General features: G+C 42.2%; 1 protein-coding gene across 19 annotated transcripts in view; it reads right to left on the minus strand.

Moving 5' to 3' along the window:
* Positions 1-24,578, minus strand: part of PJA2 (praja ring finger ubiquitin ligase 2) — a 193,716-nt gene that overhangs the window by 95,901 nt on the left and 73,237 nt on the right. For 13 of the 19 annotated variants that reach the window (XM_065550288.1, XM_065550292.1, XM_065550297.1 and 10 more), the window contains 4 exons: positions 14,228-14,269; positions 10,763-10,877; positions 10,338-10,459; positions 9,352-9,616 (listed from right to left, as the gene is read on the minus strand). In XM_065550288.1, coding sequence (XP_065406360.1) covers positions 9,488-9,616; positions 10,338-10,459; positions 10,763-10,877; positions 14,228-14,269 — 408 coding nt within the window. In that variant the 3' untranslated portion in view covers positions 9,352-9,487. Of the gene's footprint in view, positions 1-8,015; positions 8,285-9,100; positions 9,617-10,337; positions 10,460-10,762; positions 10,878-14,227; positions 14,270-24,578 lie in introns of those variants that run through there. The other 6 variants (XR_010588822.1, XM_065550295.1, XM_005281636.5 and 3 more) reach the window with 4 other exon arrangements.

Raw genomic sequence — 24,578 nt, forward strand, 5'->3', positions numbered from 1 at the left:
ATTTGCTCCAACCCCTCAGACAGAGACAAACACCTACAAGATCTTTATCAAGCATTCGTAAAACTACAATACCCACCTGGGGAAGTGAGGAAACAGATTGACAGAGCAAGACGGGTACCCAGAAATCACCTACTGCAGGACAGGCCCAACAAGGACAATAACAGAACACCACTGGCCATCACATACAGCCCCCAGCTAAAACCTCTCCAGCGCATTATCCACGATCTACAACCTATCCTGGAAAGTGATCCCTCACTCTCACAGACCTTGGGAGGCAGGCCAGTCCTCGCTTACAGACAACCCCCCAACCTGAAGCAAATACTCACCAGCAACTACACACCACACCACAGAAACACCAACCCAGGAACCTATCCCTGTAGCAAACCTCGTTGCCTACTCTGTCCCCATATCTACTCTGGCAACAGCATCAGAGGACCCAACCACATCAGCCACACCATCAGGGGCTCATTCACCTGCACATCCTCTAATGTCATATATGCCATCATGTGCCAGCAACGCCCCTCTGCCATGTACATTGGCCAAACGGGACAGTCCCTCCGCAAAAGAATAAATGGACACAAATCGGACATCAGGAATGGTAACATACATAAGCCAGTAAGTGAACACTTCAATCTCCCTGGTCATTCTATTACAGATTTAAAAGTCACTATCATTGAACAAAAAAACTTCAGAAACAGACTTCAAAGAGAAACAGCAGAACTAAAATTCATTTGCAAATTCAACACCATTAATCTGGGCTTGAATAGGGACTGGGAGTGGCTGGCTCACAAATTAATCTGTTAGTCTTTAAGGTGCCACCAGACTCCTTGTTGTTTTTGCAATATATTGCTGTACGCACAGAAGATCAAGAATAAGCACTTTTAAATAAATGAGCATAACTTGTCACGTTACTTCTTTAGCCATGTAGACAGATTAAGAGCTTGAAAGTTTTGTTTAACGTGACAGGACAGGGAAGAATAGAAATATTTAGCCTGGTAGTTGGATCAGAGTTCTTTTATAAGATGAGTGGACTATTCTCTGGGAACAAAGTTATAGCCTATAAAAGTCACCTTGAACTGATTATGGACAGAATACAGTGCTTTTCAGAGCACTTGTGCCCATACAGGAGTTATTTTGGCCAGATATATTTTTATATTCAAAGCAGAAGCCTGCACATACATAGGATACTGCTTCCATAACAAACAAAACAGTAGCTATAACATTTGGAGAACAGTTCGTCATTTGCCTCTTCCTCTTTTTTTGTGTCAGATATAATTCGACTAGTAATCTTTTATTATGATCTAGTATTTATTGATTCAACCACTAGTTAAGGAGATATTTTGTGTTATCCCTCAATTAAAGACCAGGAGTTTGAAAGGTATGCAAGGAAGACCTACACATACAGATTTAAAAAAGTAATCTTTTAAACAACTTTTGTGTACTAGCTCTGTAGAGACAGAAGGGAGCCAAGGACTGAGACCAGCAACAGATGGCAAGAACAAAAACCAAACAAAACAAAACAAAACCCTAACAGCTCTTGACACTGCTGGTTGAGTTTAGAACTAAAAATTTTGAACAACTGGCAAGCAGTTTCTAAATCGTAACACAGAAGCTGGGAGAATTCTCTTTGAAACAACTGTTCTTTAGGAGAAGGAAATGAAGGGCATCTTACAGTGCAGAGCCAGTATACAACAGAGCCAAGTAATACCTATAGGCTTTGTCAAGAAATCTGTAGTATTATCAGTTGCACATGTGCAGTAGTATATAGAACAATGACATTAACAAGGAGCAAACTCAGCCCCACATAAACTATATCCACCTTTTTGCATGTTTTTCCTATGAAGGGGGCAGGAATCTGTTTTAAATCCTGCACTTTCCCTCCTGTCTCGCCTCCTAAATCTTCAAATGCCCCAAGATTCATGTGGACCTTGAAAGAACCTTAAAGATCACACATCTGCCTTGCTGTCCTCATTTTACCATGGCACCATCTGGATCTGTGTTGCCAATGTCCAACTTGCATGTGACTCCAAAGGAGCAGTTTATAGTAGGGATTCTATGAGAGTCAGTGCTTCGTGATCAGTATTGAATCTAGGTCAGATTTCTAATAGGAAAGCTGTTGCGTCTGCAAAGAAGCACAATGGTTGTCACCTGCTCACACACCATTCTGCGCCCCCCTCCCCCAATCTCTGCTGAAGCCCACTGCAGTGGAATTTAGATGGAGGGACTTTCCACAATAAGAAAAATCATACTGTGGAACTGTGCTAACCACCTTTTCTGCATCTCTCTACCAGGATTCAACTGCTTTGGCTTCACTGTACTCCAAGGCAAAGGAATGATAGTTCTGTAGGTAAGCCACTGAGTTAGGACTCAGGACATCTAGGCCTGGTCTATACTAGGAGGTTATGTCGAATTTAGCAGCGTTAACTCGAATTAACCCTGCACCCGGTCCACACAACGAAGCTATTTATTTCGACATAGAGGTCTCTTTAAATCGATTTCCGTACTCCTCCCCGAGGGCATAGCGCTAAATTCGACATGGCCATGTTGAATTAGGGTTGGTGTGGACGGAATTTGATGCTAATAGCTCCGTGAGCTATCCCACAGTGCACCACTCTGTTGACACTCTGGACAGCAGACTGAGCTCGGATGCTCTGACCAGCAACACAGGAAAAGCCCCGGGAAAATTTGAATTCCTTTTCCTGTCTGGCCAGTTTGAATCTCATTTCTTGTTTGGACATCGTGGCGAGCTCAGCAGCACTGGCAACGATGCAGAGCTCTCCAGCAGAGGTGACCATGAAATCGCAGAATAGAAAGAGGGCCCCAGCATGGACTGATCGGGAAGTCTTGGATCTGATCGCTGTGTGGGGCGATGAGTCCGTGCTTTCGGAGCTGTGATCGAAAAGACGGAATGCGAAGATCTACAAGAAGATCTCAAAAGCCATGACGGAGAGAGGATACAGCCGGGATGCAACGCAGTGCCACATGAAAATCAAGGATCTGAGACAAGCGTACCAGAAGACCAAAGAGTCAAACGGACACTCTGGATCTTAGCCCCAGACATGCTGTTTCTACAAGGCACTGCATTCCATTCTAGGTGCGTCCGCCACCACTACCCCACCACTGTCCGTGGACTCTGATGATGGGGTATTGTCGACGGCCGCTTCCTCGGAGATGTTCGCGGACGGGGAAGATGAGGAGGACGAGGCAGTCGACAGCGCTTTCGACGCTGATTTCCCCGACAGCCAGGATCTCTTCATCACCCTCCCGGAGATCCCCTACCAACCCTCCCAAGGCGGTAACCCGGACCGTGAATCAGGGGAAGGATCAGTAGGTAAGTGTTTTAAACATTTATTTTGAATAGAATAGGCATGGTATGTTAGCAATGGGTTTTTAATGATTAGTTTGCCCTAGGTGCTTTACTTTTTAGTCGTTGCCAGTGCAGCTACTGGAAAAGTCTGTTAACATGTCTGGGGATAGAACAGAAATCCTCCTGGGACATCTCCACGAAGCTCTCCTGGAGGTAATGTGAAAGCCTTTGCAACAGGTTCCTGGGGAGAGTGGCCTTATTGCCTCCTCCATGGTAGGAAACTTTTCCGCGCCAGGCTAGCAGCAGGTACTCTGGTATCATTGCCTGACAAAGCATGGCGGCATATGGCCCTGGTGTTTGCTGGCATTCACGCAGCATGCGGTTTTTCTCTGTCTACGTAATCCTCATCAGAGTGATATCACTCATGGTGACCTGGTTTGAATTAGGGGAATTTTAATATGGGTACTGATTGCCTGTTCCTTTAAATAACTGTAACCGGCGGTTTACAGCCACGCAGTGGGGGCGGGGAGGTGAACCGTTCCTGCTGAGCGGTTCGCCGGCAGTGTGCAGTGATCTTTCCCGAGCCCATCCACGCGGTGGGGGCGGGGAGGCGAACCGTTCATGCTGAGCGGTTTGCCAGCAGCGTGCAGGGATCTTTCCCGGGGACAGCCACGACGGGGGTGGGACAGGGGCAGAGTTCATGCTGGCCGGATCGCCGGCAGCAGGAACTGGCCAACGCTAGGAGCATTGCTTGGAACATGAAAGGAGGGCACTGCTGTGATCTGTACAGCAAGACCCCAGGTACGCAATGTGAAGACAGAAAATTCGACCTTGTACTGAGTGCACGTGTGATAGGTACTGTGCATGGTCTTATTCACAGAGAAAGACCATTTTCATTGTTCGCAAAAATGTATCTTTGTGAGGAATTCACTCCCTTTTTCCCATCCCAGAGCTGCGAGTGTCTCCCGAACTACCCCGGCATCCCCCTCCCAGAGGCTGGCACAGATCAGGCGGCGAAAGAAAAGGACACTGGACGAGATGTTCTCAGAACTTATGGTCTGTTCCCAAGCTGAGGAGGCACAGCAGACCCAGTGGAGGGAGAACATGTCGCAATACCAACGATCACACAGTGAATGGGAGGACAGGTGGTGGCAGGAAGACCAGCAGGTGACTCAAACGCTCCTTGGACTAATGAGGGAGCAAACGGACAAGCTCCGGCGCCTTGTAGATGTTCTGCAGGACCCGAGGCAAGAGGACAGAGCCCCGCTGCATTCTATCTCTAACCGCCCTCCCCCGCCACAAAGTCCCATCCCCTCCTCACCCAAAGTCCCAAGAAGGAGAGGCAGCAGGGGCCGTGAAAACAGTCACTCCACCCCTGCAGACTGCTCAAGTAGCAGAAGGCTCTCATTCCCAAAGATTTGATATGTCCTTTCCTTCCCTCCAAATGCACCTCACCCAAGCCCCCGTCCCAGTTTCATCCCCTAACTGTGTAGTTCTTAATAAACAATAAGTTTCTGTTAATTACTGTTTCCGTCATGTTCTTTTAGAGGACAGTGTGTTTGAAGTGGGGGGGAAAGGGGGTTGGTAATTGGAGAGGACAGTCCCCTTTACCAGGGTACAGACACGGGGGCAGGTTCAGCAGAAGGTCACACACACATTGCAGTCACTAGGCACCCTGGTCAGTCTGGGAGGTGGTTTTCATGTTCTGTGTGGGGGGGCTATGTGAGTTTGTGGTGGAGAAGGGCCGTTACAGATCTTATGCAGCGGTACTTAGCCTGGATGACAGAGCCACGCAGCAGGGGATCTGTAACCGTCCTCCCCTGCCACAAAGTCACATAGGCCCCACACACAGTGTCCCGAAAAGGAGGGTTGGCAGGCTCCGTTGCAACAACCAGTCCACCACTGTGGACCGCTCTAGGAGCAGGAGCCTGTCATTCCTCGAGTTTAGAAGCGTCCTTTCCATCACTACACCTGCTCCCCACTACAGTCTGCGTCCCAGTTTCAACCCTTTACCGCGAAATCCTTAATAAAGAAAACGGTGTTAATGAACAAAGTTTGATTTATTTTATTTTTAAAGGTGTGTTGGAAGGGGGGGGGGAAGGAGGTTGGTAACTGGAGAGGATAGTCAACATTAACTGGGTAAAGAAACAGGGGCAGGTTCAGCTTCTGTTTAAACAAACGTAATAGTCACAGGTTACCCTGGTCACTCTGGAACCTAGCTTTCAAAGCTTCCCGGATGCACAGCGCGTCCCGCTGGGCTCTTCTAATCGCCCGGGTGTCTGGCTGTAATCAGCAGCCAGGCGATTTGCCTCAACCTCCCACCCCGCCATAAACGTCTCCCCCTTGCTCTCACAGAGATTGTGGAGCACACAGCAAGCAGCAATAACAATGGGGATATTGGTTTCGCTGAGATCAGAGCGAGTCAGTAAGCTTCTCCATCTCCCCTTCAGACGTCCAAAAGCACACTCCACCACCATTCTGCACTTGCTCAGCCGGTAGTTGAAGAGTTCTTTTTCACTGTCCAGGGCACCTGTATAGGGCTTCACGAGCCAGGGCATTAGCAGGTAGGCTGGGTCCCCAAGGATCACTATAGGCATCTCCACATCCCCAACAGTTATTTTGTGGTCCGGGAAGTAAGCACCTTCCTGCAGCTATCTAAACAGACCAGAGTTCCTGAAAACACGAGCGACATGAACCTTGCCCGGCCATTCGACGTTGATGTTGGTAAAACGTCCCCTATGGTCCACCAGTGCTTGCAACACCATTGAAAAGTAGCCCTTTCGGTTAATGTACTGGCTGGCCTGGTGGTCCGGTCCCAGGATAGGGATGTGAGTTCCATCTATAGCCCCACCGCAGTTTGGGAATCCCATTGTAGTGAAGCCATCTATGATCACCTGCACGTTTCCCAGGGTCACTACCTTTGAGAGCAGTAGCTCAACGATTGCATTGGCTACTTGCATCACAGCAACCCCCACAATAGATTTGCCCACTCCAAATTGATTCGCGACTGACCGGTAGCTGTCTGGCATTGCAAGCTTCCAGAGGGCTATAGCCACTCGCTTCTGGACAGTCAGGCTGCTCGTATCCGGGTGTCCCTGCACTTCAGGGCAGGGGACAGCAACTCACAAAGTTCCAGGAAAGTTCCCTTATGCATCCGAAAGTTTCGCAGCCACTGTGATTCATCCCAGACCTGCAGCACTATGCGGTCCCACCAGTCCGTGCTTGTTTTCCGGGCCCAGAATCGCCGTTCCACAGCATCAACATGACCCATTGCCACCATGATGTCCACGGTGCGGGGTCCCGTGCTTTGTGAGAGGTCTGTGCCCCTCTCAGACTTAATGTCCTCACCACGCTGCCGTAGCCTCCTCACCCGATTTCTCAGCATCTGCCTCTGAAAAAGGTGGATGATAAGGCGCGAGGTGTTGACAACGGCCATAACTGTAGCGATGATCGCAGCGGGCTCCATGCTCGCGGTGCTGTGGCGTCCGCGCTGTCGATCACCAGAAAAGTGCGTGAACTGATTGCCCGCCGGTGCTTTCACGGAGGGAGGGCGGGAGTGAGGGTTGAATGACGACAGTTACTCAAAACCACCCTTGACACATTTTTTGCCCCAGCAGGCATTGGGGGCTCGACCCAGAATTCCAATGGGCAGCGGGAACTGTGGGATAGCTACCCACAGTGCACCACTTCCAATGTCGACGCTTGCCCCGTTAGTGTGGACTCAAAAGTCGAATTACTGTCCTTAGTGTGGATACACACGTTCGACTTTGTAATATCGGTTCCACAAATTCGCTTTAAGTAAAATCGAACTACTCTCGTAGTGTAGACATACCCCTAGATTCAACTCCTTAAATTCTGCTACATACTTCATTTATGACCTTTGGACAAGTCACCTTATTTCACTTTCCTCCTGTAAAATGAGACTAATACTTTGTTCAGAGTGGTGTTGTGAAAATACATTAATGTTTGTAAGATGATCACATTTTTACTGTATTGGGGGCCATAATCAGGAATATTTCTGAGTAGCTGAAGAATGAAACCAGAATTTGTATGAAAAGGGGGTTATTTTCCAAGAGTAACTCTTCTCCAAGGACCCATCCCAGGTCTAATTAAAGTAAATGGAAAAAACTGCCACTGAGTTCAGTGCCCCAGATGTATTGCTCCCATGGAATTATGTTGTAAAAAACGTGTATCTAACCTAGGGGTCGGCAACCTGCAGCACGCATGCCAAAGACGGCATGCAAGTCGATTTTTAATGGCACGCTGCTGCCTGCCGCCTGCCAGGGTCCCAGCCCCACTGAGCCCCCCCGCCCACCGCTCTCTCCTGCGGGGGCAGGAGGCAGAAGCTTGGTCCTGCCGGAAGCCAAGCTTCCCCCTCTCCCGCTTCTTCCCCCAGCATGGTGCTTTCCTGCCCCTCCCCACCCTCTCCCTCTCCCTGCCGCCGATGACCTCATCGCTCTTGCGAGGGAGAGGGGAGGGGGAGCAGAGCCGAGCCACAGCGTGCTCGCTACTCGGGAAGGAGGCAGAGAAGAGCTGGGGACGGGGCCCTGGGAGAAGAGGTGGGGACAGGGCATATCCCCTCCAGCCCCCTGCCATGAGCACCCCAGCCCTCTGCCCTGACCCCCCCCACACACCCAGTCTTCTGCCAGCAGTGGGCTGAGTGGGCCGGTGGCGTACGATGAGCATTTTAATTTAAGCATCTTAAACATTTTGAAAACCTTGTTTACTTTACATACAACAATAGTTTAGTTATATAATATAGACTTACAGAGAGAGACCTTCTAAAAAACGTTAAAATGTATTACCGGCACGCGAAACCTGAAGTTAAAGTGAATAAGTGAAGACTCAGCACACCACTTCTGAAAGGTTGTCAACCCCTGATCTAACCCATAACCATGGGAAGTTTTTGAGAGTTGGTTGTTAGAGGGAATGTACAATTCCTTGAGCCCTACATTCCTGCCATGTAAGATTTGCTTTCTATATATGCAAAAAGAAGAACATGAAGGGTTATTGAGGAAATATAGTACAATCTGAGATGTCTATTACAGTCCTTTCCGTTTCTTGGTTCGCTTTTGGTTTAAACATAAAATCTAGTGCAGTTCATTGCAGCCAGCAGAAATACTGGAAGTCTAACTGTATCTTTACACTACCAGTAATGACTGTCATAATTATCTCACTGAACAGTTTATTCCATTGCCATATTCCATCCTTTGCCTTTGGGGTTACTACACTATCCTGGATTTTTCTCAATTCAGTCTGAAGAGTCCTTACTCCATTTTTCAGACAAAGATTCCCAAACACAAAATACATTTTGAATATCTCTGCACAGAGTGAGCAAACATCACCCCAGACTCCTAAAATTCAAGACCAAAATTTTAGAATGGGATTTGCAAAAGAGAATAAAGGAATTAGGCATCTGACGCCCATTGACTTAACTCTTAAAGCTGAGATTTTCAAAGGAGTATAAAGTTTCATACCCCGCTTTTTTTTTTTTTTTTTTAAGCCAGGACATATGCTCAAGAATAGTGCAAATATTTCTAAAAACTCCACATTGTGGTATCCATAATAAATAACTAGAGGTTCACACATATGGGAAAAGATTATTATGGAAGAAGTCATAAGATAAAAAAAGTATATTATTATGCAGTTTATTTCCAGTGAAACCAAATTTTACTACTGCTGTGATCACAGAACATCTTCACATTTGATGCAAATATGAGAGATCAATTACAAAGTCACTTGGTGCCACTATCTTTGACAAAAACAAAAAAACCACATTGTTCAGTTATATTATGTAAAACAGGTTATAAGCATAACTTTAATAAGCTCCAACTGCACTGCAGTTGCAAGAACTTGAACACATAAAGTGCCACATTAATGATCATTCTTTTGACAAATTTAACGTAATACAAGCTTTAGATATTACGGTTAACAGCAAGGTGTTCTACTGCAGAAAACTGAAGCAAATTTTTTCTAACTTTCAGTTTGAAAATGTTAGCTATTATTGTAAATCTAAACAGTTTAGAAAGTCTTACATTCTCTTTCTAAACTAAAATATATACTATATATAGCATTTATATATAATATATTTTATATATAATTGTTTTCACATTGTAATTAAAACAGAAGAAATTTACATTTTTAGTTTGCTGGGGCAACATCTCATTCCAGAGGTTAATTTTATTGTGTTCCTGCAGCACTGTGGACTGAAGGAGGGGAATCATGATCAGAGAGAAAGGAAGTAGCAGCAGCTGCTGCTTCAGGGAGTACAGGTGCAAGCACATGACGACACACCGGGCATGTTCCAGACTAGAAGAGACAAAAAGAAACAGGTTAATTGCAAAGTGTGCGTGACTCTACATGTTTTCCAATAGGAATTCTCAACTGCTTTATTCACCCGTCTTTTAAATGTCTCAACCCACTGACAATTCCACACCAAACAGACCTCAGCCTAAGTTTTCCACTGCAATTTAATGTTATTACTTCTAGTTAAATTGCTCTGAACCACTTTAAACAATTCCTCATCTTTAGTGATGTTGCACTCTTCACTCTTGTAGTTTGCTATTCTCTCTTCCTAGGCAAGTTATGAAGAAAAAATTAAAACAAGTGTAAGTCAATTCCTCCAACCCAAGAAGAATTTTTTATCTAACCAATTTAAATTTTCTTTTTTCCTCCTAGTAATGGGAAGTACAGTATGGTGTTCTAGGGGTTGGTAATTCTAAAGAATATCAGTACCATCACTGATGCAGTCCAACATTAGGACTATACACACACTGCAAGCAATGTCTAAATTGTTTATGGGTGATCTTGAATATATCAAATGGTCAAGACTAATCAACTTTGCTCATTGCATACTCCTATAGATCTCTTTTCATCACCAACAAAATTGTTTCCTAAAATATTAAAATAATTCAATTAACTATTTTGTGAAATAATCTCACAATAAGTTTTCAGAAAAAGCTGCATGTTGTTCTAACCAGAAGAGCACAAATTCACCACTAATCATGCAAGCAAGCAAAGGAGAACTCACCTTCTGTAACCAAAGTGTTACACAGGGTTTGTGAAAGAAATGGTGACAGGGCAGCTCAGTTATTATTTCATCTTTCACATACTCACTGCAACAGATAGCACAACACTGCTCCTGACCAACCGCTTGAGGGGGGAAAAAATAAAAACATCACAAATTTTAAAATTTAAGTTTAATTAAAAATCAAGTGAAATATGTTAATAAGAAGATATCAGTGGCTAATCATAATATGATATAGTTTACCAGAGTAGTACCCTTAAGTTCTACTCAGAGTGAACAGATAATTTCTGAATTTACCACTCAGTATTGTGCTGCATAACAGAGTTTCCTTTAAATACTGTATGTACACTACCACACTATAACAAATTTAAGCTTAGATATTATATTTTGCAGAAATTAAAAATTTTTGTGGGACGGTTTTTCCATACCATTGTGATTTTCTGTAATAATAATCTGTGGCAGACAGTCTATGCTTTCTTTGCTGGCTGGTGGATGAGCTTGCTCAACATCAACTGCAAGAGACTCCAGATGTGCCAAAGCAGTCTAAAAAGGAAGGTTTTTTTAAAAGGTTACATTTCGTTACTCATGACAAAGATACTTCACATTTAAAAAACCCAACAGACAAAAAAAATTAATATAGCTATTGTGTTACTTTGTTAAGCAAAAGGATTATGCAAGTTATGTAGAGCAACCTTACTGCTAGATTTTTACAGGTCAAATGGAACAGGAAGTTAATTGATTAGCTACTTATTTCTGGATCCCTGGTTTCAAATATCAATTAGGTTATGAGCAAAGAGAGTTATGGTCTCAAACTACTCCCTAATGAATATTTACTCATATCACAAAGTGGCTGAACAAAATAGCATGAAAATGTCTTTTCAGGAATGATTTAGAGGATGCAGGAGGTCAGAATTGACTGTTTCCTTAGTAACACACTGCTACTGTCACCTTATGAAAGCAATACCAATGGCTTCAAGTTAACAGATTTCCCAGTTTCAACTACAACATATCCCAAAACTATAAACGAGAAATTAAGGATAATAGTAGTGGGCTTGACTATGTATCAGCAGCAATACTAGTTTTCAGGAGGAAAGCAGAATCCATCGAGGTCATTATGCGGATGAGTGACATTTCAGGAAGACTCAAGTAATGCAAGGAGTTGGGATATTTCAGGAGATGGTACTGTTCCCTGTGGCTCGCTACTCAACCGATGTATGGTGGTGAATGGAGAAGCACTGTACTCTTTGAGGAGCCGTCTCTTGGTTAAGACTTACAACTTAAGATCTTGACCAATACAAGATCATTATAGATAACTTTTCATAAGAGTAAGGAGTTAACAACACTGGTGTCCCTGACCAAATACGACAGGATTAGTCACATTCTGTCCAACTAAAATTCATATTTCAGTTTCAACTAGATACAGAATTATTTTCTGACGTTATGTACATAATGTAAAACATGTTCCATCTAATGTGTAGCTGCATTTCAGTGCACAGAGAAGCGGTCCCCATGTAATTTTTACTTACCGTACCTTACAATGATGTTGAGTCTTAATCAATTGTTTGTAAAGTATTTTACAATTCCTGGATGAAAGGTACTGTAGAAGTGTACTGGTATATTTATTATTATTTTCTTATTTGCCAACTTAAAGAACATTTATTGCACTTACAACATGAAAAGCTGAAGCAAATGAACATAATACTGACCTATTATATGGAGTGAATGAAATGTTAAATAGATTTTACATCTTAAAGATAGAAAATCCTTAAAAAAAAAAAAAAAAAAAAACTTAAATCAAGCTAGAAAGCCAAGAATGCTGGGATAATGGATCACAGGCAAACCCCCTGAGCAAACAAGACCTTGCAAGTCTGGAAAAACAGATTTTAAAGTCAGAAGTCCATATTCACTGGACCAGCTGAACTCCGCTGAGCACAAATCCAGAGAGGGCGGAAGCAAAGATGGCGTTAAAGCCACTTTTGAGAGTCCCGAATCCTAGACCTCACATAAATAACAGCAACTTTTTGGCTATGTTCTCACTTGTTAGTTACCATTGGCCCCAAAAACCTATTCTGGCAGCTGAGGATCACACAGATATAGCAAACTCCCCTGTCACGTTCCTTATGCTGGGACCAAGGCAAAGTGGGATTGTGCAGGAATTCATACACCTCTTTTCAAGTAGCTGGTATAGCACAAGGCTGACTGAGCAGGAGAGTGAATCTGGACATAAATATTTTAGTAAACTGGCACCACATGGCTCTTAACGCCGACTATCTTTAATAATTATGATACTCTTTGAATTGAAACTGAACAGCTAAAATGCCACTTTAATACATATATGTTATAATACACATACGGATTTTTGGGGGGGAAGTCCGCATCCAATTTATTTATTCTAATGGACACAAAACTTATTAGGTTTGAATAATCTCTAATACTAATATTTACAGAAAATGTTACTGAGATCTACAGCAGTCTAATTAATTACTAATTAATGTAAAATACAAAAGGGGAAAGCACTCAATACACTAAACTAAGGGACTGGTATGTTGGATTATATTTGGATTTACTTTGAGTGTGTCCATCTCAATCTTTAAATAGGGAGAAATTTTAAAGAACCCAGTCCAATATTCTAAAGGGTTAGAATTGGTTTAATTTATGTTCCTGTATAAGATATTATCTTTGAGTATTAATCTTAAAAAAATGTTTAAAACTTTAAATGCAGTATTACATAACATACTTTTAAAATGAAAAAACATCAAAAGCAAGAAATGGACAAGAAATTTGGGAAACCATGAAAATAAAAATCTGAAGGGTGACACGGGGAAGGGGAGGAGGGGATTATAATTTGTTTGATGCTTTCCCCCAAGCACAAATATCAAAGTAGTCCAAAGAAATGGCTGTCCTGAAGCTACAAAATTTAGTAGTGTATCTTATTAAAAACAGTTAATGAGAACACCTGGGAATCAACCTCAGGCCTCTACTTCCTCCCCAACTGACGCATTTCCTAATTATTGCTTATTTGAAAGTTTTTTTTGCACCTCCTGTCTATAGACTTCCAGCAAGGTTTCCACTCTCATCCTCCTATCTGTGCCTGCAATCCATCTTGTACTCTGAAATAAGGAAAAGGAGATACCAGCACTTGTTCTATAATAACTTAATTAGAACAGGTGGAAAATTATCACAAATGGTTTATAAGATTAAGTTTGCTGGACACAGAAGCGGAGCTTTCTTTGACATTCAGTAAGATTCTGGAATCTATTAATAAACAATTGGCCGATCTACCAATTAGAGGGGAGAAAATGCTTAATCGGGACAGCTCAGTCTCTCCCTTTTCTAGAGTAAGATAAACTTGGATTTTTGCAGCACTACCATTTCACGCCCCTTTCAAGTGCTCCTTCGCTACAGCAAATTGGTTTTGCTAGGTAGAGAGATTTTTTGAATAACTTCTGAGCTATAGTAGACTTAGATAAAAGTTAGGTTGTCACAGGGAAAAATATCTGGCTAATGAATTTGCTAGTTCAGATAAGGAACATTAGAAATTTTGGGAAGATTGAGGAAGGGGGTTTAAATAAAATAGTACCTCTGAAAGAATGAATCACACTGTCACAAGACAGATAGGATTTTATTAATGATATAATTAAAATCAACCCTCCAGTTCCTCAAATATCAAAAAATGGTACATAATATTTCAAATCAGTGGTTAGACTCTGGGAACACCCTTAACCCCACATGCAAAATGCTGCCAAACTGTGATAATCCTGGACACATCATTGTATTTTGACAGGGAGCAGCCAGTCTGCCTTTTATGCTACAGAACAAAATGCTCTTTATTATCCCATTTTCAAAGTATTTCCTACATTCCGTATATGTAGATAATCAGAAATTGCCGATACCTGTAGACGGTGATAAGTCATTTCCATGAACATGCTTGTTACCTGAATTTGAAAAGACTCAGATTAGTGAAGGGGAGTGCAGGATTCTTAACTGTTTGTACCCCAGAACAAGCTAACCTAAAAGATTATTTTTTCTGAAAAATGTAATTCCAGGGCTGGAATGTTTGTGGGCACTATGACAGTGATACTAAATAGGAGAGAAAACCTTTGTATCATTATGCCAGTATTTTGAGAATTTAAGTCATTCTCTGTTCCAAGATTTTTATTTTATTTTACTTGCTTCGCATCCATTTTAGATTTTCCAATTGCATGATGCACCATTTAAAGGCTCTGTCTACAATGGCCTAAAAGCAAGATAAGGAATCATTTAAACTTCATTTGAAAACAGTATCAGGAACACTAATTTCTAGCATAATGTGGCTAGCAAATGCGGGATGGTGCTGCACCTGTTCCACAGTGTCCTACACTAGGTAGCTTTCCTTAATTTAGGTAACACTAGCCAGCCAAATCATGTTAGACTCCATCTTCTAGAACAGTGGTGGACAGCCTGCGGGCCGCATGTGGCCCAGCAGGGTAAGCTGATTGCAGGCCGCGAGACACATTGCTGATGTTGACCGTCCGCAGGCACAGCCCCCCAGAGCTCCCAGTCGCTGCAGTTCGCCATTCCTGGCCACTGGTAGCTGCGGGGAGCCGTGCCTGCGCACGGTCAAAGTCAGCAACATGTCTCGCGGCCCACAATCAGCTTATGCTGATGGGCCATATGCGGCCCACAGTTTGCCCACCATGGTTCCATAACCTTTTGTAAGAGAATTTAAAACATTATTTCCTGTTTTAAATCAGGCTATGCTCATCAAACATGGGACCTTAGTAGATCAAAATCCAGATGACATCCGAACACACAGTCCTCTGGGTGGCACAGATTTTCAGTCAGTTTCCTTTTCAAGTTCCAGAAGGTACATACAAAGTTCTCTCAAAGGAAACCAAGCCATGTATTGGATAATCCTTGATGTTTTCTGGACAATTTTTGTAACTATTTTGAAGCTGGGAGTAGAGGTGAGCCATCTATTGAATTTTGATTTGGAGTACATATCTTGAGATCTTCTCAAAATTCCTGTTGTTTCTGGTACAATCAAATAATATAGATGTAGTTTTTTTGCTATTTTGAAAGTCTCCTCACCACTTTCAACCATTTCTGAAAACAGTTGAACAGCCTAACAAACATTCTGCACCTCTGAATGTAGTAAGTATGCAGAAATATATAGGATGCTCTATTGATCAGAAATCTTACCAGTATAGCTACACAGTAGAGGTCAGGAATTTAACATATCTAAAGATCACATGATCAGAGATTAAACATTTCCTACATTCAGTAAACCAATGCGGTAAGTCTGTTCTTTTGGACAAGGGGGTAGCAAACAACAACTCTTGACATATGCCAAATTTTCAATTCAATAAAAGAAGCAGATACAACTGATAATCAAATCAGAAATGGGCAATATCCATTTTTCAAATTGCTTCATGGATTTAAGTTTGGAGAGGAAGAGGCACTGACATTAGCCATATTAAAAGGAAGAAGCTCTTAGAAGGACAGAGTTGGGCAGAAGTGCACTGGGTCAAGTTATAGAATTTAAGGAAGAGATCTATAAAAACATGATACCTATGGTCTCCCCCTCATGATTACTCGAAATGCAAATTTTAGACGGATATGTTAATAGGTTTTTACCAGTGGTTCACATGGATAGCTATTCTTTACATCATAAAATGTTTAATAGACTCATAGACTTTAAGGTCAGAAGGGATCATTATGATCATCTAGTATGACCTCCTGCACAACGCAGGACACAGAATCTCACCCACCCACTCCTGTAATAAACCCCTAAACTATGCCTGAGTTATTCAAGTCCTCAAATTGTGGTTTAAAGACCTCAAGGTGCAGGGAATCCTCCAGCAAGTGACCCGTGTCCCACGCTGCAGAGGAAGACGAAAAACCTCCAGGGCCTCTGCCAATCTGCCCTGGAGGAAAATTCCTTCCCGACCCCAAATATGGCGATCAGTTATACCCTGAGCATGTGGGCAAGACTCCACCAGCCAGCACCCAGGAAAGAATTCTCTGTAGTAACTCAGATCCCACCCCATCTAACATCACATCACGGACCATTGGGGATATTTACCTGCTAATAATCAAAGATCAATTAATTGCCAAAATTAGGCTATCCCATCATACCATCCCCTCCATAAACTTATCAAGCTTAGTCTTGAAGCCAGATATGCCTTTTTCCCCCACTACTCCCCTTGGAAGGCTGTTCCAGAACTTCACTCCTCTAATGGTTAGAAACCTTCATCTAATTTCAAGTTTAATGCAAAGGTGTAAGTGTATATTAGGACTCAAAATCCTCAAATTACTCATTTTCATTAGGCTCGGTTATTAACCAGAATGCTGAAATCGTTGTACTGGTTTCTTGCCTTACAAGAAGTTGTAGCCACTATTATAATAAATCAGGTTTTCTGTACTGATATGAATTGTGTGTGAAAGTTTGCTCCTTTTTGTACTGTGAAAGCCAATTCCCCTCCAGCCTGGAAGGCACATATTACACATGCAGGGCTGATTCTTGGTATTAATAAAATTAGGACAGGATTGTGGAATGACTTTTCACTGAAAAAAGGTAAAGAATCATTAATACAGGAACACCTACAGGTATTCTGGTAACAATAAAGAGGACACCGACTGGAGAAAGTGCAACAGATAGAATGGCATGCAAGTTTAAAACCCATCCGCTCCTATAAGGTATTTAATAACCTATGAGCTATTTTTTCTCCTTAAAGAAGCTGTATTTACATTAGCTCCAGACTTATTTGTAGATGAAGAGCCATCCTGATGCCCTTGATAATGACATAAAACCAGAAAAAGGTTGAGATTTTAGGGAGAGGGATCTGAATCCGGACTTTCATAGAGGCTCTGTGAATATGGTATTAGATCCAAATTGTATCAACACATACATTGTGTCAACACTGGCAACACAATACAGAATTGCTAAATTTGTCCAGCCAAGAGCATAGTCTCCATACCTTTATAGAATTACTTGAATTTACAAATGAGAATGATAATATCCTACAATGGGATTTTCCAGGAAGCGTAGGGAAGTGATGTATGTACCAGGTATCATAAGTGTCAACCAGTTATTAAAGACATCTATGATTCTTTGAAACATCCTATTGGGCATTTAGGTACTGCTGACAAAAATCAATTAAATCAGGCTCTTTTGCTTGCCATAACGTTTCAGACAACTAAAACCTAATTTTAAACACTGGTATAGTCCAAGGCAGTGGTTCTCAACTGGCGACCCAATCAGCACTCAGCTGAGTCCCATGTGACATACTCAGGGCCATATAGGTAATATATATATTGTGTGGATGTGGCCCACATAAGCACAGAGTGCTGCATATGAGACCCACAATGGTAAATAGGTTGAGAACCACTGTTCTAAGGGAATTGTCTTTCCTCCTGGTCCAATATAAAAATTGACTGGATAGGACTTGTGTCAATCTCAAAGACTAAATAAGAACTTGTTTACAGTCATCCATGATTTACTAATTGGACAGAATGCTCAACAGCTCCCAACGATACTACCATAATTACAGCAGCTCTCTCAGTCAATCAGGCATACAGCCCCCGAGGATTGCCTTTATAGGGTGGAATTAGAAAGGGGCTCATGCTTTTCTTCCGATAGAAGAGCTTAAGTCTGTTGCATACTAGTAATATAGACAAACTTCTTGTAGGCTCAACACCCCTGGACTTCTGGGTCAGGTATAAACATATGAATATGAACACACATATAGGACAAGATTATCTGGCCAATATAACCAACATAAAGGATTTGCCCTCTCCATGCAGGCTCCCCTATTCTTGTGCAGAGAAGCCACTCAGTTACCTCTGTCCCCCGAGTGGAAAGTAAACCTGTGACTTGGTAAAGGACTAGCACAGGTAAAGCAATTTGTCTCCAATTGAGACATGCTGTCAAGAATCTGGGTAGAGCTGAGTGGTAGAAGGTCTAGAGCAGATGCAGAGGTATGACTTTTGTTTGGATGGCCCTGACTTCTCATGGGTCTTAGGGGACCTAGGTGGCATGGGAACAGAATCACTGCTGATGCTACAACCCCTGTCCCAATTAAATGATTTGAAGAAAAATGTGAAGGAATCCTCATGGGGTTTTTCATCTCCCAGATCTCCTCCCACGGCTATTACCAGGAGAGGATTGAAGAGGCCCATGATCAATATATTAAGGAAGTGAGCTCTAGACAGAGATTTAAAAATTTTTCCATGTGTACCACAACAAACAAGACTATTGAATTCACCCCTTTGAACTAATGGACTGGTAGTCAAATGATGTTGCCCCTGCATTTACAGCATCACATACCAGGTACTCACTGCAGCAATTACTTTACAACGGTACATTACACGTCCAAAAGCACCATTTAGCACTTCTTTTGTACAATGCAATCTAAGGTTGAGGAGTCTCGGGACATGAGAATTGCCATACTGGGTCAGACCCATTGTCCATATAGCTCAGTATCCTGTCTGACAGTGACTAACATCAGATGTCCAAAAAAAGGTAAAGAACCCCACAGTAGGCAAATGTGGGATAATCTGCTCCTCACATTAGGTCTCACCCTGACCTCTAACATTTAATCTTTAGCCAATCTCAATCTCTTCCAAATTTTTTATGACCATGCATTATAATTCTGACTAATTATTCTGATATATAGATTATCCAATTCCTTTTGACATTTTGTTAAATTATTGGCCTCAACGATATCCCATGGCAGGAAATTCCAGTTTAATTACTGATCGAGTAAAAAATTTATTTTTATCTATTTTGAATTTCTCATCTTTTAATTTCATCAAATGTTCCCTTGTTCTTTTGTTATGAGACAAGAGAAAAGTACCTAATTCTCCTTCTCTAGACCATTCATTATTTTACATATTTTTCATGTCCCCTTTTATTCTCTCAAACTTTTCAATCTCTCTTCACATGAGAATTTTTCCCTTCCCTTCATCACTCTTTCTTTTTCCTGAATCACCCATAGTTTTGTAATATCCTTCTTGAGATGGGGAGACAGGATTGCACACACACTATTCCAGATGACATTACATCACTGATTTATATAAAAGCATTTAATATTGTTTGTTCTATTCTCAAACCTTTTTCTTATGCACTCTAACTTTTTTTTTTAAACTGTAGCTGCACATCAAGAACTCGTCACTGAATTAGCTATAATGATGGAAAGGTCGCTTTCTTGAGTAGATACAATTGATTTATAAACCTGTAAGGTGTACGAGTTGTTTAATTTTTTCTTTCCAAAATGCCTTACATTGCATTTATTGACAATGAATTTTGTTTGCCATTTTGATGTCTTTTCACCTCGTGTATTTAGGTCTCTCTGAAATTTCTCACGATCCCCAATGGTCCTGACTAGCCTAAATCACTTTATGTTATTTACACGCCTCCCCACTCACTCCCCTCTCCAGATCCTTAATTAAAACTACATGGGACCTCAATATCTTATTACGACAGGAATACCAAACTGAACTACACTGTTGAATTTTAGTTTTGACATGAGAAGGCCAACTGCTAAAAGTTTAGAGCAATGCTCTGTATGATGCTATAGAGAAGAGGTCATCTGTTGTCTACCAGAGCAAGATAATTAAGACTGGAAAAATTGCCACCTTTTCTTAAAATGGACCTGAACCAAATCTAAAGCAGAAATATATCCTGCACCACTGTGGTATCAAGGCACAAAAAGAGGGAAAAAATGTATTTAGAATTAGGGTTAAGCAGAAATAATTTCTGGGCATGAATCCTACCATTACTGAATGTTCCATATTCAGATTGTAAATATGAAGAAATTGCCAATATTCCTTAAACAGTTTGAAATGTATGTATATGAATGTATGATTGCTATCATTATTGTTATTTCATTGGTTGGAGATTAACTTATCTTAATGAGGAACAGCAAAGTAATTTTAAGAGTCCATTAAAAATATTTATTCCCTATGTAGACACTTACTGACTGGCATCATCCCATAACATGTTAAACTAAATAGATAGAACTCCTTGAGTATCACTGTTTTTTAATCCTTCAACCATTCTTGTGGCTCTTCCCTGAACCCTATCTAATTTATCAGCTTCCTTCTGGAATTGTGGACACCAGAACTGGACTCTGCATTCCAGCAGCAGTCACACTGGTGCCAAGTAAAATAATACCTCTCTACTCCTACTCAAGATTCCCCTGTTTATGCATCCCAGGATCACATTAGCTCTTTTGGCCACAGTGTCACACTGGGTGCTCATGTTCAGCTGATTATCCACCATGACTCCCAAATCTTTTTCAGAGTCATGACTTCCCTGGATAGAGTAACCCCATCTTGTAAGTATGCCCTACATTCTTTGTTCCTAGATGTATATATTTACACTTAGTCCCATTAAAACACATATTGTTTGCTTGTGCCCATTTTACCAAGTGATTCAGGTTGCTCTGTACCAGTAACCTGTCCTCTTCATTATTTCCCCCCCCCCCCCGATTTGTGTGTTGTGTCATCTGCAAACTTTATCAGCGATTATGTTGTTTTCTTCCACGTAACTGATAAAAATGTTAAATGGCATGGGACCACGAACTGATCCCTGTGGGATCCCAGTGGAAACAGACATGCTTGATGATGATTCCCCATTTACAGTTATGTTTTGAGACCTAACAGTTAGCCAGTTATTAATCCATTTAATGTGTGCCATGTTAATTTTATATTATTCTGGCTTCTTAATCAATATGTCATGAGGTACTAAGTAATTGTCTTTTCTTCAAGTGGTTGCAGATCAGGTGACTCACAAGCGAATGAGTAGGAGGTGAGATCAGAGTCTATTTATAGAACAACTGCAGAACTACCTTCCCAAAGTTTGTATCTGATCTAGATACAGCCATGATTAAGTGTTTGCTAAAAGTATACACTGAAGACCAGGCAGCAGCCCTGAAATGTCCAATATTGAAACATTATTGAGGAATGTGATCAATGTCATTTGGGCCCTAACTGAATGAGTCTGTAACTTTTGTGGAGGTGTGGCCTGAGCTACTCCATATGCCATCATAATACAGGAAGCTAGCCATCTGGAAATAGTCTGTGCAGAGACCCCCTGACCCGTTCTCTGATATGCATAGGAGACAAAAAGATGACACAATGAACTAAATAAAATGCCAATCATTGTCTCACATCCAACACAAAGATCCTGCTCATTTGCATTTGAATGTGGCTTAGGCAAGAATACTGGTAAATATACTATTTGGTAAAGATGAAACTGTGAAACCACTTCAGACAAAAATTTTGCACTGAAGACCAGGTAGCAGCCCTGCAAATGTCAGACACTGAAACACCATTGAGGAATGTGATCTGTGTCACTTGGGCGCTAGTTGAATGAGTCTGCAACTGGAGGTGTGACCTGAGCTACTCCATATGCCACCTTAGGGCCACATTACCTTTGAAAAACTGAGTATACAAGGGCTCTGCCCTTAAAGCCTGTGGCTCATTTACTCTTCTTGCAGATGTGACAGCACATTGGGAGTAGAAAGCAACAGAGGGTCCTGTGGCACCTTTAAGACTAACAGAAGTATTGGGAGCATAAGCTTTCGTGGGTAAGAACCTCACTTCTTCAGATGCAGGTCGTGGGAGTAGGACATTAGAGACCGAGAACAAGATTGCCAAGGGCTCAGATGGAGTAGGACAGCCAGCACAGTATTAAGGTCCCATAAAGGAACCACTTCTTTCACTGGTTGAAAAAGACAAATTATTACTTTTAGAAATTTCACTGACAGGGAGTTTGAGAAAATTGACTATCAGAGGATTGAACACTAAGATCACCGTTAAGTGGACCCTCAAGAAGCTGAGAAACAGACCAGAGGATTGAAGGTGTAACAGATACTCCAAAATGTCCTAGACATGGGTTAGCATCCGTTGAACCCCACAGTTTAGGAACCAAATTGAAAACCACTTCGACTTATCCAAATAGGTAGTTCTACCAGAGGGTTGACTACTGTTGAGTAGCACTTGTCTAACAGCTTCCAAACAGTGTTCCTTCTCCTCATCTAGCCATGCAGCATCCATGCCATGAGGTGTAGACTTCTCAGTGCTGGATACCAAAATCAACAGTGGTGCTGAGTCAGTTGATAAGTATAAAGAGGAAGAAACATTGGAGCTGGGGTCAAACAGATAGGCTGATGAGGTCAGGGAACTAACATTGTCTCAGCCAAGCTGATGCAATGAGAATTTGTTTGGTATGATCCAGCTTCAGTTTGAGAATAAACTGAGGAACAAGTGAGATTGGGGGAAAGACATAAATGAGTGCCGATCCTCAGTTCAGACGGAAGGCATTGGTTAAGGAGCCTGGATGGAGACCTGCTCAAGAACAAAACAAATGACACTTTTTCTTTCATTGCAAACAGGGTGAGAGCCAGGATGCCTCATTCTACAAAGCTGGACCTCTGCACACTGGTCTTCAGAGCCCACTCATGATTCCAGGAGAAATACCTGCTGAGGTGATCAGCCAAGTGATTCTAGACCCCGGGTAAGTGAGTGTCTGTAGGGAATAAAGCTCTACTTGATGCAGAACTGCCAACATTTTATTGCCTCCTGACAAAGCTGGTTGGAGTGGGCCTTCCTTCCTGCTACACTGCAGTGTTGTTGTTGAGAAGTATGTGAACTGCTGTGTCCTTGTTCTGTATCCAAAATGCTCTGCACATATTGTAAATGGCTTGAAACTCCAGGATGTTAATTTGAAGGGAAAGTCTTGTTCTGTCAATAAACCTTGAACCTTCAATGTCCCCCTATGTGCTCCCTGGTGAAAGGAATCAGTTTCTATGTCCTGACCAGAAGGGGACAGGCAAAGGGAACAACTCTCCCTCATATCAATATGATCTGTCCACTACCCTAGGGACTCGAGGACAGGCAGTGCCATAAGCACTATGCAATTCAGTTACTGACAATCCAGGTGATATACCAACTTCAACTAGTCCTGAAGATGAAGGTGTAATCTTGCATGCTGGACCGCATAAATGCATGCCAACATATGGCTTAATCTCAGACATACACATATCATAGTTGAAAGGTGAGAGCAGAAAGACAGACACAGGCAATGAATTGCTTGAAATTGTTCATAGGTCAGGAATGCACTCAAACTAGATTTTTTGTGTTTGTGTTAACGGTCACTTCCCTTTGTTCAAATCAGAGCCAAACGATCGAAGAGATGCAAAGTGAATTTGACATGAGAGAGGACTTGATCTCTGGACTTGCCCTTCACTAACCAACCGTCCAGGTACAGAAAAACATGAATTCCTCTTCTTCTGAGATATGCTGCTACTACAGTCATGCATTTGATAAATGTCGAGCCAAGGACAGGCCAAATGGCAACACAGTGTACTGATAATGCTGGCCTGCCACTACAAATCTCAGAAACCACCCGTGACTTGGGAAAATTATCACATGGAAGTAAATGTTCTGAAGACTGAGCGGGGAAAACCACTTGTGGTTCAAAGCAGGGAGAATAGCAGCTAGGTTAACCATACAGAAACTCATGTATCTGATGTACTTGTTGAGATGGAGATTGAGGATAGGTCTCACTCCTCTCTTGGACTTGGGGATCAGGAAGTACTGTGAGTAGAATCCCGTTCCCTGATTCTGAAGGGGAATCTCCTCTATGGCCTACAAAGCCCAAAGAGCTTTCACCTGCTGTAGAAGCAGAGACTCATGAGAGGGGTCCCACAAAAGGGATGGTGTAGGAAGGTGGAAGGGGGGATGGAATGGCATTACCCAGTCCCACAGTGCTTAGGACATCCTTGTCCATAGTTATTGACTCCAAAGCCCTGTAGAGGTGGGATAGCCTGTCTCCCCCGCACCCCAAATGGAGGGGAGATGACTTGAAAGCTTGATTACTGGAATGTTGACCTCGGAGAGTCACATTGACGGCTTGCCCAAAACAGAAGAAAGACAGGCTGACTGGGTGAAATTGGAACCAGAAGACCTCTTACTTGACTTGTACCCCTTTCTGGAGAAGTCCTGCTGTCTAGTGGGATAATCTGACCTCAAGAACTGCTGAGGATGATATTGATCCTTTTGCTCTTGCCCCATGAAATGAGATCTTTTTACCGCCAGGGTAAAAAAAAAAAAAACCCCAATGAACACAATGTAGCTTGAGAGATCTTAAAGGAATGCAACGTTTCATCAGTTTTCTCTAAAAACAAAAATTGACCGTCAAAGAGTAAGTCCTCAATCATTTTTTGGACCTCAGGAGCTGTATCAGAGTTTTGTAAC

The sequence above is a fragment of the Chrysemys picta genome, chromosome 6 (genome assembly GCF_011386835.1).
Source record: "Chrysemys picta bellii isolate R12L10 chromosome 6, ASM1138683v2, whole genome shotgun sequence".
NCBI classification, from domain to species: Eukaryota; Metazoa; Chordata; order Testudines; family Emydidae; genus Chrysemys; species Chrysemys picta.